The 15,915-nt window shown below is 35.4% G+C and overlaps 2 protein-coding genes across 2 annotated transcripts; both read right to left on the bottom strand.

The window, feature by feature from the left end:
- Nucleotides 1–2,631: 2,631 nt before the first annotated feature.
- On the bottom strand, nucleotides 2,632–5,685 carry LOC147864106 (NAC domain-containing protein 37-like). The gene is made up of 4 exons (XM_087320336.1): nucleotides 5,546–5,685; nucleotides 4,609–5,361; nucleotides 3,659–3,984; nucleotides 2,632–3,374 (listed from the first exon to the last, which is right to left on the bottom strand). Exons 2-4 carry the CDS (start codon nucleotides 4,793–4,795, stop codon nucleotides 2,703–2,705), a joined length of 1,185 nt encoding a protein of 394 aa, XP_087176462.1. The 5' UTR covers nucleotides 4,796–5,361; nucleotides 5,546–5,685; the 3' UTR covers nucleotides 2,632–2,702.
- A 5,994-nt stretch (nucleotides 5,686–11,679) lies between these two features.
- Nucleotides 11,680–14,394, bottom strand: LOC147864105 (uncharacterized). Its single transcript, XM_087319940.1, has 2 exons — nucleotides 14,175–14,394; nucleotides 11,680–12,738 (listed from the first exon to the last, which is right to left on the bottom strand). Exons 1-2 carry the CDS (start codon nucleotides 14,359–14,361, stop codon nucleotides 11,891–11,893), a joined length of 1,035 nt encoding a protein of 344 aa, XP_087176066.1. The 5' UTR covers nucleotides 14,362–14,394; the 3' UTR covers nucleotides 11,680–11,890.
- Nucleotides 14,395–15,915: the final 1,521 nt, after the last annotated feature.

Here is a 15,915-nt window from a genome sequence, read left to right as displayed (position 1 = left end):
TGTTGAGTCTTTCTACTTTTTTAAGATACTTTTACATTGCGTATTCTCTGTGTATTATTCCTTGTCTCTCTCTCACATGTGATTACTTTTGGATTCATTCTTAAATTCAAATGCATAAATTTTCATGATTTATAGTTGTTGAGAATCAAGCTCAAGTTGGTCTAGTGTGTGAACTCACCTTGAGAGTGAATAGACACTCCAACGGTCAAGAGTCACCATTATATCACCTCCTTGTATTCTAGCATTTAGTATGAGTCATAGAATCATATTCTATGACACATAACTTATGAGCTTTCACATTCCCCATGCTCCATGAGTCTTGTAGTTAATGAAAAGAGAGGGTGACTATATAAAGCACCCTCCTCCCACCTTGTATAGTGTTGAGTCTTTCTCCTTTGTTAAGATACTTTTACCTTGCGTATTCTCTGTGTATTATTCCTTGTCTCTCTCTCACTCACTCTCTCTCTCATACACACACATAACTCACATCTCTTCCGCTTCACAAGAATCATAACCGATTCTTTACAGGTTATTGATCCAATTCTCGAGTAATGGGTCTATTTTTATATTCATCATAGAAAATCCACATTATTATGCTTCAATTTAATGAACACAAACAATTTGCTCATAAGGAATGGCTTTATAAATCCATCATCCAAAATCCAAGGTATATTGCCTTTTAAAAGGCAATGGTAATAATGTTAAAAATTCATCACTTGGTGTTAGCTTTCAACCATCCACTCAAAGTGTCAACTTTTATAGAGATTTTGCATGATTGTGACATCTACTGAATTCTTGTGGAGTTTGCTTCTTCTTTACATACATAGTAGAAGAGACTATCCTTATTGACAACCCTATAGCCATCATTTAGAATGCATACAAGAAAGTATGCATATTTCATTAGCAATATATGTTACAACGCATGGAGATGGAACCACACACAACAAAATGAATAGTTATCTCATAAATCATTTTTAGTATCATCAAATCCGCTAGCTATGGCGCTATGAGACATTCATACAATACATAGGCATATTACACTTTTAAATAAAAACAAAACATCCATATATTATGAGGGTGTTATGGGACATACACTCATCAGTGATCACATGCAAAAGAAAGATGTGCAAACATTTTACTTAAAGTTTGCACATTGAACTACAAGATACATCCAAGATAAATACACACATGCACAAATGCATACATATGTACATATAAAAATACATGTACCTATATAGGCATCCTGACAATGTGTACTTGTTATATGCCTATAATCTATCGTATAAAGGTGTAAGGTAAGGCAAATACTATAGTTGGAGGAATCTGAATATTATGGGATTCCTCTAACTGGTCCTTTAGCACAATAGCTAAGTAGCAAAGTCAGATAAATGAGTACTTTTGAAGATAACTCATATATGGGTAGAAAAAGAAGGTACTAGAATGTCACATGTGACCTCAATGAATTGAAATGCAATGCACACCTCTCCCAATAACAAGCACTCCATTGTTTTGTATAAAACCTTTTGAAAAGAGACTAATGAGAGAACGACTTATTTAAGCAAGATTAATTATTGTAACTATCTTAATGTCTCCTCATTTGTAGTAAAACTAGTGTGCTAACTCCCAGTCTTGTAAGAGGGATTGATTATTGGAGCCATATTGGTGTAGTGATTGTTAATGTGTTCTTAATCTCATATCTATTTGACATATCAAACTGAATCGAGTGTTCATCATGCATTGTTTATTCTCAATACATGCTTGGAACGTAGGATCTCATCACAATAGGTGCTTGACATCATGAAAATAGGAATACTACATTGCAAATGTTAACCATCAACGTTGCTTGTAATACAAGGTAAAAATGTCAAAATACATCCAACCGCATCTTACTACCCCCACAAGACTTGGCTCTTGGAGAGCCCATCTTCGAACTTGCTCACACAAATTAAGTGTGAGGTAGCATCATGACATCATCACCTAATTATGAAGATATGCAAGGTATGCAATGAAAACCTAGTGGAGGATGAATATCACTTATTTGTCACATACGAGATATAAGTCCTAATTAAGTTTCATACTCAAATCTTCGACAAGAAGGGTGAGCACATATGTGCATTATGTTCACGTAAAGAGTTTATAGTATAGGAAGAAGTCACATATAAGATGATATGTTTATTTAGTTCCATAGGTCAAATTTGGCCCCTTCATGGATGATAAAAAATCCATTATATTATATTATATTAGTGGAGATCACACTTAACATTGATTTATCATCCAAGAGAGCAAGGTAAGCAAAGGGGCCCAAGTTTAGCAACTCATCACATCCGTCTACATCAAACCACAAATTGCATCTTTTACTAATAAGTAAATCATAGTCGTTGAAGAGATGCAAAAGCTGGAAATCACATGGTAATACCCTTCATGTAATGGATTCAAACATGATAGGCTCATTACATATAAGGAAATACTTCACATGCTTGCATGATTTATTCATAGTTGTATAGACCAGTATCCAAGAACATGCATCTTGATTGTTTTTTCTTACAGTATGGATTTCTAAATTCCCTTTTGCACATTAATAAGGTGGAAAATAATAGCACTCGACCCTTCTTTAGGCAATGCTAACAAACCTACAAATGAACAAAACCTTATTAGACATGTGTTAGTTACAATGGAGACTTTGACTTCAATAATACTTGTAATTATCGTGAGAAGTTCCATAGCTCTATCTCATTGTTAGAGGAGCAAGTATCTAGTGATGGATGCATCCGACTTATGTGTGTAGTTGAATGGAGGAAGAATGGATCATTTGGAACTGGATTAAGGCCTTCTAGACCATGGCTTTTAATGAAGTTGTCATAACTAGAAGAATATGCACCATCGATGAACACTTGTGTATTGGTGTTCTCAATACATTGGGACATGTCTTCCTCCACCATGTTGAAATTTCTACTTTGATTTAGAAGGTATTCTTGTATTGAGAGGTGATGAGGATACAAAGGTACTTGGTATGCTTTTCTTTGGAGAGGACCACTGGTCTCAGCAAGGTTTGCTCTTATGAAATCATTAAGTGTTATGTTTGAATGTAAACCAATGCCATTATCATAAAGATTAATGTTGGAAATATTAGGATTTATCTTGGGACTTTCCAATTGAGGGAGTTCATCTACAAACTCTTGTTTACAAAAGACATTCTTGATCATGGGTTCCACATTCTCATTATCCATAGATGTTTCCAATCCATACATTTTAACAAGAGGTCCATCAATTGACTCATCTACATCAGAGAAAGTTGGATTAACTTGACCATAAGTTCTTCTCTCATCATAATGGCTTTTCTTAAAAACACGACACAATACCCATCCTCCATCTTCCTGTAGATTTCAACAACAACATCGTAAAAATGCATTCATTTTAAGATACAGTTGCTTAAAAAATAAGTGGATCAATAAGATTACTGAAACTCTAATATATAATGATGCATATTGGGTACAACATGAAAGATGTCATTGTACACATGACATAGTACATGTACCACTAATATAAGTTTGCTTGGGTATTTTATGGAGGAAATCTCACGGGGATGAATGTGATAACGTTATGTATTAAGAAAGCCTATGACATTAGAAGCAAATATAGAATAAGGCATTGTAAAGACCTGAGAGGAATATGACCTAACCGTGTTTTTATTCTCTAGAAGTTGAAGAAGACGAAATTCGTGCATAATCCAATTTGACTTGATACCATGTGGAGCACGACCCTTGTAGTAAACAAGGGTCTTACGCATACCAATGTGTAGAAGTCGAGGTTCATCTTGGTCATGCCAAGTGGTACACGAGGAAACCACGGGTTTGTCCCTTCCAGTAGCTTTCCAAAATCCTTCCTTGGTCGCCCTGTTAGTTCGCATACCAGTGGTGTACTTCTTATCCTTATGAGTAAAAAAGTACCATTCTGTTTGATGAGTTGTGTCCACCTTGCATTTCTCTATACATTACCATTAGAAAATGTGTTAAGGATATGTGTGGATTAATTACTAGAATGAATTATGAAGTGATAAACAAGACGAATTACCTTTATATCATGAAACAATATTATATTATCACAAATGTTTTTGTATTATTTTGCAATGGAGATTTTAACAAACACAATTGATCAACCCACAATTCCTTGAGAGGGTATGGCAAGGTTATCACCGTATGCTACCCCAACTTGTAAGGAGTTCAAACCCTTGGAGTATTTCAAAGTTATCAAAAGACAATCAAATTATGGTAATAACTTGCTCTCCACATGACACAAGATATTTTGTACTAATTATATCGAGGGCAAATCTCAGAAATGCTTGAACTAATCGTGCACAAATAATTGATTCATCCAAGCATGTGATCTCATCATCCCCCCACCCTACCCATAAAAAACGTATTTGAAGAGTTCGACATGGCAAACAATGTTATTTGCTTATATGTTCTAGTATTTCTTTAAAAATGTAGAAACACAAAATACACATGCATACTTACAAAAACAACACACAAAATTCAATAATGGAAACCATTATTTGTGCGTACATATATGATACCAATGCTTATGTAAAAAGGGCATAGAAGTTAGTACCTTGAATGTCCCATGGTTCAAGTTGGTTGAGGTGCACTTCCGGGATGATATGGTCGAAATCGAAGTCATGCGCATGTGTGCCAGAGATGGAGCACCTTACTTTTCTCTTGAGATAGAAATGAATGAGTTCTTCCTCAGTGGGGTGAAACCTAAACCCAGGAGGCAAGGTGCATCGTCTCTCCTCCATCTATGTATATATCTTGTATGGACACAACACAATTTTATTTATGCTCAAATGATGAATGCTTGTATGGACACAACACAAATTTTTTTGTCTTATCTAAAAAATTGCACACGCATATCACACGTATATATGTATTGTGGTGCAAGACTTTTTGTTTGCTTGAACATTAATGACAGAAAAGAAAGCTTTCCATTTATTAGTTAATGTTTATAATGTCATCACCTTTTTATTACCCAAGGGAATAGAAGAAGTAGTAGTAGAGGTTACTATTCCTTTAAGTATTTAGCCTAAGCTATTCTTATGGGAGCTAGTAGTAGTATTGCTTTTCCACCATATGTTTCACCAATTATGTTACACTTGATTTCAAACCATTCTTCTGGTTGCCCAATCTTCACTCATTCATTGCACATAGCATTGTCGCATTAGATCATACCACCTGGCTTGGCTACCATATAGTCGGACAGAGATATGAATTTATCTTAACAACATCTTAACTCCTCTTGAATATTCGGACATTGCCCTATAGCCTTCATCCATATCATATTTGTATACTTGTTTTATTTGTCATCCTACACATTAAGAAAGAAAGAAAGATACATTAATGTCTTTTAAGAGAAAAATATAGTAAGTTTTTGTTTTTTTCCCTCTTGAATAATAACCTAATAACCTATAGAAGTTTTAAATGAAATAAAAAAGGAATGCACTATGTAAATCTTTAAAACTTCTCTTCATGAACCACAAGAAGAGTATCACCTTCATATCATCTCCTCCAACATCACATCTCCTTGCAGAAAAAATATAACATTTAGATTTGTTCAATATCTATAGAGAGAGCAAGATGACAACTCAATATTTAGAGAATGATGGAGAGTAAAGTGCATTTGGCACACATAACACGGAGTACTAATGTATGAGAACTTTGTAGAGCCACTCCTTATTGCATGGAATTTAGGTCCATTTCTTGGGCTACCTAAGAAAACAAAAAGCTTTGACTTTGATAAGAGTTCCAAGGTAAAGTCATCATCATCACATTTCATTTTCCTTGTTATGTGTGTGGATGCCATTTTTTTTCCTTGAGTATTATATGAGCATTGACGTTAAGCATTTTTTTGTCGAAAAAATAGGCGTGACGTTTTAGTGACATGTAAATCAATATTGGTAAAAAGATATCCTCGCTATATTATCTACAATTTTTTGTTCGACATAATATCATTCTGTCTTGCTTATCCCAAACTTTGTTGTTTTTAACAATATTGCGCGCAAGCCAATTAATGTTTGTCCAAATCTACACATTACAATGGTTGAACCCTAAAATTTACTGACTTGTAGGACCTTTACATTCCATGTGCGTAAGCCTTCTATAACACTGGTTTGTCTATTTTAGGATACTATTACACATAACATGCTATATCACCAGATTTGTAGTATGCCCATTTAAAAAATATAGAATCTGACGCTTGCAAATGTGTCGGTTTATATATTTAGAGTCCATGAATTTCACATTAATGTAAGGTAATCTGTCATATCCACATTCATCCACCTAAAAATAATTTTGATCAACTTTAGGAGTTTGGCATAACTTCACAAGTCCATTTGACATCAATCAAGCTTCAGAAAAGGTAGGTTTAAAGGTGTATTGACTCTACATTAAGAAATGCCCATATTGGTTTTGAACATGTGTAGTAGAATTCAATTGAGCCCAGAGAGAGAGAGAGAGAGAGAGAGCGATATCCTAATGGGGAAATAAATATATAGACTAACATGCAATTAACTTGGAGTACACATTTTCAAGAATTTGTGCTTATTTTGTTTGACCGTGGATTACATTATAAGAAGTATAACTACTTACAGAAATATAGAGGATACTCTACAAATGAAGAAATGTGTTTGGAGTATGTATAGTCATGGATTCGAAGAAACTGGGGCTCTATTGAGGCTTGTTTTTTCATTATCAAATTCTATGGTGAATAAAAAAAACTTTGTAGGTTTGAAAGCATTATGTTTATACGTAATATAAGAGACCTTAGATTCTCAAGGTTAACTTATTGGAACTCAAGGGTGTTTATGAATGGCATGTTGGACTACAATACATTATTCTCGACAAAGATAAAATTTGTTGAAGGTTGTACATTTCCCCCATGCAACCTCATTTCACTAACCCAACCTACTCCAAAATCAGGCAAGACTCCAAGTTCAGTAAATATCACAGTTCAAGGAACATAGAAAGTTCTACCATGATCAAACATATTAGAAATAAACTTTATAATCTTAGGACATTCTGGATATACCCAATCATTTTGTTTGTCACTTCTTATGATATAAAGAAAGAATCTAGTTGAATGAATTTAGGAACGAAAAGATGCATACAAGTGCATTCGACATATTTTCTCATAAACATAGTTACACTACATAAATCAACATGTTTGAGGTACTAAAAATCTCCACATGGGTTCTTGTACAAATGATTAGTCATGAAGGAGCTACTTGTCAATTTGTAACATTCATATATCAAATCTAATGATTTTCTCGTCTTTTGAGTGTATAGTTATATTTAGGATTTGGAGAGTTGTCTTGGCATTGGAACATGTACCCATTTTTCAACCATTATAAACAAGTGGGAACTATTGTAAAACCACGTCTCTATTAGGTTTCATGGCCCTATATCATGAAAATTTGAGATAACAATTATGGATGTAGTTAGTATGTTCAATTTTCTTCAAAAGTAAGGAAGTGGATCAAGAAGAATATTCACTTACACTAAAATATGCATGCAATGTATAAAATGTTGATGAATATTTAAAAGCTAGCTCCTAGCAATACAATTCCTTTTTTGTCGTGTTGTAGTTTTGTGACTTTATAAATGGATGTTTACTTTTACTTCATAATGCTCCATAAACGATAAAGTAGCTGACTTTACATAGTTTGCTTCATGTTTGAATTTCATAAATGTTTATATAAGTTCTCATCTACGTGGAGTTGCACGTTTCTATTAAAATTATCATGGTTATAAAGTTTTGATGAATCTGTAGTTTATTCTCGTCACTAGTCATAAATTAGCAGTAATCTTGATCTACATATATTCATTTCGTACAATATATGTGGTGATCGATAACCTTCCATTGCTCATGAAAAAGATGTAGGATGCATGTGAATTGTCCCAAAATATATGCACAATTGGTTTTATTGATTATTGACAAACTTGATATGTCCAAGACGATTGTCTACAAAGACAATATTTTAAATATTTTCGGAATTAAGAATAGGGACGTGGATTTGGCTATCCATAGCAACATATTGGACACTAGGTGTATTGGAATGTCTTGGGGAATGGCTCAGCCAGCTTCTTATAATGAAATTGTAGATTGAGTGGTTTATTCGAAAGCTTTTTGTCCATTGCTTTTACTTTAGCCATGAAGTATTCTATTGCATTTGGAAAGTTTGTGTCTATCATCTTGGCAACATAAATCACTTCTCTTTTAGGGTAGATTTTTGACGTGGATACGAGAAAATAGTATAGAATCTCAACGTGGACACAAGACAATAGTGAGCCTATAAATTGAGACATCCTCGACCGCCACATACATTCTCCTTAAGTATATTATTGCTCTCACATAGAAATCAAAACATTTGTGGACATGTCTTACTAATTCTACTACCTAATTCCATTGAGGAAGGCAAAACTTACATAGGATTCATCGAATCATATGAGCGGTTTTTAATGAAATGTGACATATAATACCTTGATATCTAACTTCAAGACTTCGATATATGTTGCTGGTTAGAATAAACATATATACACCTTGATGAACACATGGAATAAATGTGAGTAAATGATCATACAAGAAATAAATTAGACCTGAGAGGTAAAATGGTAAGTAAAACACAACATCCCACATAACCTTGGAAGTTATAGAATTATGAAATTCACTAAAGAAACTTGGAATATATAAAAGATTGTGGTTTTAGAGGTGCTTCTCAAAGTTGGTAGTAAATTTACTAGACAATTTGTTAATTGAATAATTTGGCGCCATTGATTTTGCAAAGACACTATCATGTGGATGTAATACACATAGGTAAAATGTATGACTGTGTAAGTCCGTAAAAAGTCCATGAAAAATAATAAGCACAACTTGCAACTTTAGTCGTATGTATATTAACTGAAACACGGTATAAATTTATAATACCCATATTTAGTCAAAGGGTACAATACTTTTTGAAAGTTAGTACCTTTTCTTCAATTGGAGAAGTCAATATCAACAATAATTTAACCAATTCCATCTTCCATGCCTCAAAGTTAGCTTTAACTCGTTCCCTATTGGAAGGACTCGAAGCCACGTTGAATGAAGCTGCGGTTTGATGTATGTGTCACCATTTTATGTGTTCTATACTTAAACAAAGAGGTTAATATCTTAATTGCCCATTAAATCTATGCAATTAAATGTCGTTTTGTACTCAATTAATGTACGTCTCAAACTTTTCCTGTGCTAGACTCAAATGTTACTATGAAAGAAATTTACCTCGGTATACAACTTTAATATATGTATATATTGATCGTAATACAAATCAAAACCTTGCCCACACAAGGTTACTCTTGGATGACAATGTCCTCAAACTCTTTTCTTTAATCCGAAAAATACTCTTATTATTTGGATGATGTCACCTCATGGTTTGAGCTTAAAACCCTTAGTAGTCATGAGCACACATCCCAAACCTCTTTAAAGCATGTAAAGACATTTTTCCCCAAGCATGAAGAACCTTGTCGTCCTAAAGACACATCTCAACAACTCTCTAAAATGTATCAAAAGTTTTTGCAACTCAATTGTATCCCATCCCAATTAATAATATAAAGCTTTATGTTGAAGGTTGTGAAAACTTTACAGTTGTAGGAAAAGATAATGCATCGAAATCCAATACAATATATCCATTCAAAGCATAAACAAGGTTAACACTATTTATCAAGCTATGATATTGAAACTATGATCAATTGAAGCCTTCATAAAGGCAATTGAGGTTTCAATCCATGTTAAAATAAACTTAGGATCCCTTACCCATTATATAGGTAGCAAGGAAAATGACCAATAAGAGTTTTGAGCCTACATTCCATGATGAAATCCATATTGCTTGGTCCTTCATTCTCTCTTCTCTCCACATGAAAGCCTCTTCTTGCTTTATGTGCGCTAAGCTATTTATATACCCCTTCTTATCATCCCTACGTCAATCATCATTCTCATGGTGATTTGACAAATTCTACAATCACTTTTGAGATATCTTTCACTATTCACGTCAAACTTCAAAACTATTTGTAGGTGTAATATCTAGAACAATCTCATCAACATTTGACCAATCACAAATCTACCCTGGGTTGAAAATGATTACATGGGTCGCATTAGCTTGTGTACATACGTATGTGTTATATGGTTTACACTAATGGCACACAACATTCCTCACATAATGATTGTAGATGAATATGAGCAAAACTACGGTGCATGCAAATGTCGGCATACCAAATGACTTTGGATTGTATGGGGCTATAGTGTCCATATCTCCACAATGTGCATACATGGGACATAGATCTATCACAAAAGATGTTCCACAAGAAAGCATTCATATCCTAAGTTGGCTTTGCACTTGAGCCGCGTTGGATATGATTTCATAACACATACTCTTCTACTAAGGTCCCTTCCATTCTTTTTGGTGCCCAAGTGTCCAAATTACATTATCTTTTGATGAGCCTATAAATGTTGGAATTGTCTTCTAAATATCGTTTGGATTGACAATGTTTTTTGATAAGCCTCAAAAATAGTGAAATGCTTCTTGAAGGGTGGATTCAATTAATAGCTCATTATGCTTCTCTTCTATGTGGAATCACAATCCATGCTACCATGGCCCTTCTAATTCTTCATAAATGTATGTATGAGCTACATGTGAGCTATTTAATTAGTAGCATGCCAATGCCATGAGTACGTAGCATTGTGGCACATATACACACATATATAATATACACATGGTATGTATGTGGACATATACACATGGCCCTCCTAATTCTTCTTAAATGTATGTATGAGCTACTTAATTAGTAGCATGCCAATGCCATGAGTACATAGCATTGTGGCACACATGCACATGGTACATTGCTCAACTCCATGTTGAGGTACTTCCTCAAGTCCAATCATGCAATGGCATTGGCTCTCAAGAACCTCATAAATTATGGCTTTACCACAATTTTATGATGCAAGATCCATTCCTTATAGGATATTTATGAAATTCTATGAACTCAAAACAAGAAGCAATTCTCCCCAAGTTAGCTAAAACCGAGCATGCAAAAGTGAATCCTCCACAATCATAAGCGTGTTCAAACTAAATGATAAAACAAATGGATTCTAAGAGTCCTTATCAATTCCAAGTAGAGAATACCTCGGTTGATCTAGACAATCAAAAGGTGTGCAGTTTTCAAACCTCAAGTCATTGTGGGGTACAAACTTCTCACCATAAGTGCATTGGGAGGCCCTTCTTGCATGTGAAGAAACCAAAAACCAAGACGAAGGAGATCATACCACATCAAGTTCCCTGGTTCTTTGTTATTGTATCACATGCACAATTTTATAGTCCCAAAAATCAAGGTTAAATAAGCATGATGAGACTAGAAACTTCAAAGCTACTAAAATTCAAATTGCAGTGTCATGCAAATAAGATCATCCACATAAAGGTCCCATGCGGCAATACGAGATCATCGAAGAGAGAACCCATCTTATACACATAAAACCTCTTAAAACAAACAAAATTTCTCTCATCATAGCATTAATGGATAGGACACCGCCCATAGTATTTATTAATAATGGCAGGCCGCATGCACTTAGGACCCAGGTTAATGATAAAAAGAGATCAAATATGGAATCCACAGGTATTAACTGACTGATTGTTAAGAAAGTGTATCCCATTATGCTGCTATACATTTGTACAAGCCTCAAAATTGATGACTTTTAGAAACAAGTAACTAAATCAACTCCCACCCAACATATGATGATAATATATTGATATAACACATTCATATTCCATCCATTCTTGTTCTTCTACCATTTTCTGCGTCATTACCTCTTTTCATATGCCATCCGTTCTTGTTCTCTTACTTACTTCTGCATATTCTCCTCCCATTGCCATCAAGATTTCTTGCCACAAGGACTCACTAGGTGTCTCCATAATAAGGTCAGGGCTACATGCTGCCACGTACCAAAATTTTTCATTGATTTCATTTTCCAATTGATGAAAATCCCAACCGGCATATCCCAAGAAATTACGGAAATGGCCTTTATCCTCGCCGGCTTTTGCAAACTTTTCAACGTGCTGCAATTGGGACCCATCCGAAAAGCCATAGTAAATACCATTCATTATCTTTTCTAACCCATTCAATTGGTCACCACTGCCTTCCTTCTTCACTAGAAAAATATGTGTGGCCAGGGGGCCACCATAGAATAACAAGCTATTTCGGAGGATTTGAGCCATCTTTTGTGTTATTGGCTCAGACTCACTGATGGTGTTCAAGATTGGACGGTTCAAAATGACACCAAATGGGCCATCTTGCGGTTGGATAGAGCCCAATCGGAGAAGCAAAATAACTGATCTTTCAAATGGTGCTTGGCCGTCGAGTTTCTCTGTAGCAACAAGAAGACACCCTGTCTCTGGTGCAAGAATAGGGTGCGCCCATTTGTTAGCAAGTAATGGAGCATTCTGTTGCTCTGTAGATACCCCATCTGTGGATTCAGAAGCAACTAGCCGAGCTCGGAAACTTCGCCAGTCTTCTATACTACTTGTTTGGTTAGAAGGTTCACTCTTGTTGGTGTTCCCAACTGTAGGCTTTGGATCTTGTATGCTGTAAAAATCATCTTCCTCGGAGGAATTGCCTTGATTATTGTTTGCTTTTTCCGATGCCCTACAAACATGTTTACAATCTATAAAAAGAAAAAATCATAACAGTGATTCAGTTATGATGCTTCAATTCATCTTTCGAATGATCACTAACATGTCTTTGGAACAATTTATAACAAATGAAGATTTTGTATCTTTTCAATGATGAATAAGAAGTAAAGAATTTGAATCTTTTGAATGATGAATAAAAATAATGAAATTGAATTTTTTGAATGATGAATAAAAAATAATGAAATTGAATTTTTCGAATGATGAATAACGAATAAAGAAACTGTCTTCTGATGAGGATTTTCCATCTCCAATCTTCACACCCAACCATGATTTCTCACTGCCAATCATGTGCGTTTTTTAATGTGTCCTTAGCAATAATTTACATCAGATGGAAACATAAAGGTTAGGGTAAGAGCAATTTTAGCTAGATTAATGACATGTTAAACTGGGTAGGAAATGTCACAGCCATGATTCAGATAGCTGGTGATATCACTGGAATGATTACTAGCCAAGAAAAGAGATGTACACCTGATGAAAGATTTCTGTTTCAAACATTTGCATCTAACAAGGGACTGCACTGTTAATCATATGCATTTCTCTAGCTTAACAAACATTTGGACTAGCCAAAGTTTGGGAGCAATTTAGGTTAGATAAATTAAATCCCATACCTTGGTACTGACCCTTACGAATATTTGATAGCTTCACATACAAAATGCAGTAAAAACTATGTCTAATTAAGACGCACAGATTTTGCCCTAATTTTCTTTCCCCATTAATACAGTGTTTTACGGATTGCAAGTTTCTTTGATAAAGAAAAGAAGGAATTCATACATACAAAGGCTTAGTCCTTTCACTGCATACCTGATAAAATGCAGTATGGGTAGGGTGAAGGATGCACAAATTTTGCTCTAATTGTTTCATAGATCTTGGCTGGTCACAAATTTCTTTCATAAATAAATAAAAAGAACTAATTCATCCAGACAAAAGTATAATCTGCTCACAACATATCTGATAAAATGCAGATAAAGTAGGGATAAGGTTTTCTTTTCGCCTTTACAAATTAGAGGTGTAAAGTACAAAGCGCAAAACTTGGGTTAAAGATGCACATATTTTTTTCCCTAGAGATTCCTGTTTCTTTGATAATTGTAGAAAGAGACCACTGACTCATATGTACAAATGCAGAATCCTTTTGACGAAATATCCGATCAAATGCAATAAAACTATAGTTCTATTGTCCTTTTACGAAGATCTGCACAATTGCAAGTTTCTTTGATAACTACAACAATTAAAAGGAAAAACTAAGTCACAGGTACAAAGAACAGGCAGTATCTATGCAAGTGAATATGACTATGCCAACACAGACGTACACACACACACACACACACACACACACACACACACATGGAAGAATGGACAAAAACAAAAGAAGAAAAACAGATTTGTGAAGGAGGGGTGGGGGACGACTTACAGGTATTTCCGAAGACTGGAGATATGGCGATGGATTTGTTCAGCAGGAAGACAGTGGTACATCGTAGAGAAGCTTTAGCTGTATTTGATGGAGCCATGGAGATAGAAGGGAGGGAGGAGGTCCCATGATGATGATGGAGACGATGGAAGGGCTGATCCTGGATGAAGGATCGGGAAGGAGCTTGCATTTTTTTTGGGTGCTCTGTTCCTTGGCTCTGCTCTGCGTTTTCAGGGAGAAGGACCCAAACGCACGCACCCCTCCCTTCGCTTTTCTTCTTTCTTTCTGTGTGTGTGTGTGTCTCTCTCTCTCTCTCTCTCTCTCTCTCCCTTATCTCTCCTTCATTGGTTGGATCTCTTCTTCTTCTTCTTCTTCTCCTGCTTCACTACTCTGTAATTGTGTGTGTGTAATTGTGTGTAGGGTGTTATCCTTTCGATGATGGATGGATGGATGGATGGATGGATGGATGTGTCGCTTGGCCCGCTCTGTTTGTTTGTCTGTTCCTTCTCTGTGAGCGGCACCATCTCCCCTCCGGTCTCTCGACCACCCTCTTGCGCACCTGCTCTTTTTCGGATACACCCCCCCCCCCCCCCCCTTCTGATTCGTCGTTGTTGCCGTCGTCACCGTCTTTTTTTTTAGACAGTAGGTTCGATGTTCTCGAGCTTACACCTTTGTTTTTTTGCCCCCGACCTCCTTGCTCTCTTGGCTAGGCAATAGATCTGTCATCTTCACCGACATCTCTATTCATTCTCGATTATTCCACATTGTTCTTAGATGTAGAACGAGCTTTGCTCTAAGGCCCACTCATCATCACACTTTATCAGTTTGTTGTTCTAGTCTACTCTGTTTTCAGAGGCCAACAGTTTTGTTAGTTCTCAATCAGTTGTTGTTTGTTTGAGTTGTCCAAATTTCTGCCAAGTGTTGGTCTACTATTTCGTCCATGAAATGCAACGGATTTAATTATGATAATTTCAGCATGTTCTTTAATGGTACCTTTAAGAAATTGGGTTTGTGGATACTATAATAGTGAGAAAAAGTAATTCCCATATGCCTACATGTGAGTGATTGTTCATGAAATGATGGGACAATCTTTGGTCTAGTGTCTCCTTGAGGTGGTTACATGCATGCAACCTTATTAATGTATTTCCCCCTCTTAGATCATCTTAAGCTAGTAAAGTTTCTGACACTCTTACTTGTTTCGATGTCACCCACCCTATCCATATATCCAACCATCTCTCTCCATTGCTAGGCGATTTAATCTACCACTCATTGAAGAAGTGATTACCTTGTTAAACATCACATGGATTTGTTTGACGAGAAAACATTCAATCATCATAGCATTTAAATAGTTTTCCACAATCATTTTGCTTTTGTTCTTTTGCGTATTTTGAAACAAAAATATCACTAGTATTTATTTAGAGTGATTGAAGCCTTCAAAGGCTTTGACAATGAGCAAGATATTGATTCACATGGGTCCAACATATACTTGAACCAACAAATCATTGATTCCTTCAAATTGGACACAAAAGACCATTAACCTAGAACTATCCTTCTACTATTGTATGGACCTTTTTTATATCTTTTCATAGTTTTTGTTCTAATACCAAGTTGCTATATCGATTTTCAAGAAACTGAAGACATCCACAATGTTTAGAAATTAAAGTTAGCCATTTATGTCTTTAATGGAGCAATACTTAAATGCATCACATGCCACTTTTAGGGCATTGGAAGACATTTCAACTAC

This window comes from Azolla caroliniana, unplaced genomic scaffold, assembly GCF_043228905.1.
Source record: "Azolla caroliniana isolate FFs.n. ecotype wild unplaced genomic scaffold, voAzoCaro1.0.p SCAF_5, whole genome shotgun sequence".
In the NCBI taxonomy this organism is placed as follows: domain Eukaryota; kingdom Viridiplantae; phylum Streptophyta; class Polypodiopsida; order Salviniales; family Salviniaceae; genus Azolla; species Azolla caroliniana.
Note: the sequence above shows the minus strand (reverse complement) of the source record. Positions and strands in the feature narration are given on the sequence as shown.

Bases quoted from the DNA above. Each gene is read 5' to 3' on its own strand.
- LOC147864106 (XM_087320336.1), bottom strand. From the start codon at position 4,795: ATGGAGGAGAGACGATGCACCTTGCCTCCTGGGTTTAGGTTTCACCCC. The intron at 3,985-4,608 runs GTACTAACTTCT...GGTAATGTATAG, and splicing joins TGAACCATGGGACATTCAAG to AGAAATGCAAGGTGGACACA. The intron at 3,375-3,658 runs GTCTTTACAATG...TGAAATCTACAG, and splicing joins TTAGGTCATATTCCTCTCAG to GAAGATGGAGGATGGGTATT.
- LOC147864105 (XM_087319940.1), bottom strand. From the start codon at position 14,361: ATGCAAGCTCCTTCCCGATCCTTCATCCAGGATCAGCCCTTCCATCGT. The intron at 12,739-14,174 runs GTAAGTCGTCCC...TTCTTTTTATAG, and splicing joins TCCAGTCTTCGGAAATACCT to ATTGTAAACATGTTTGTAGG.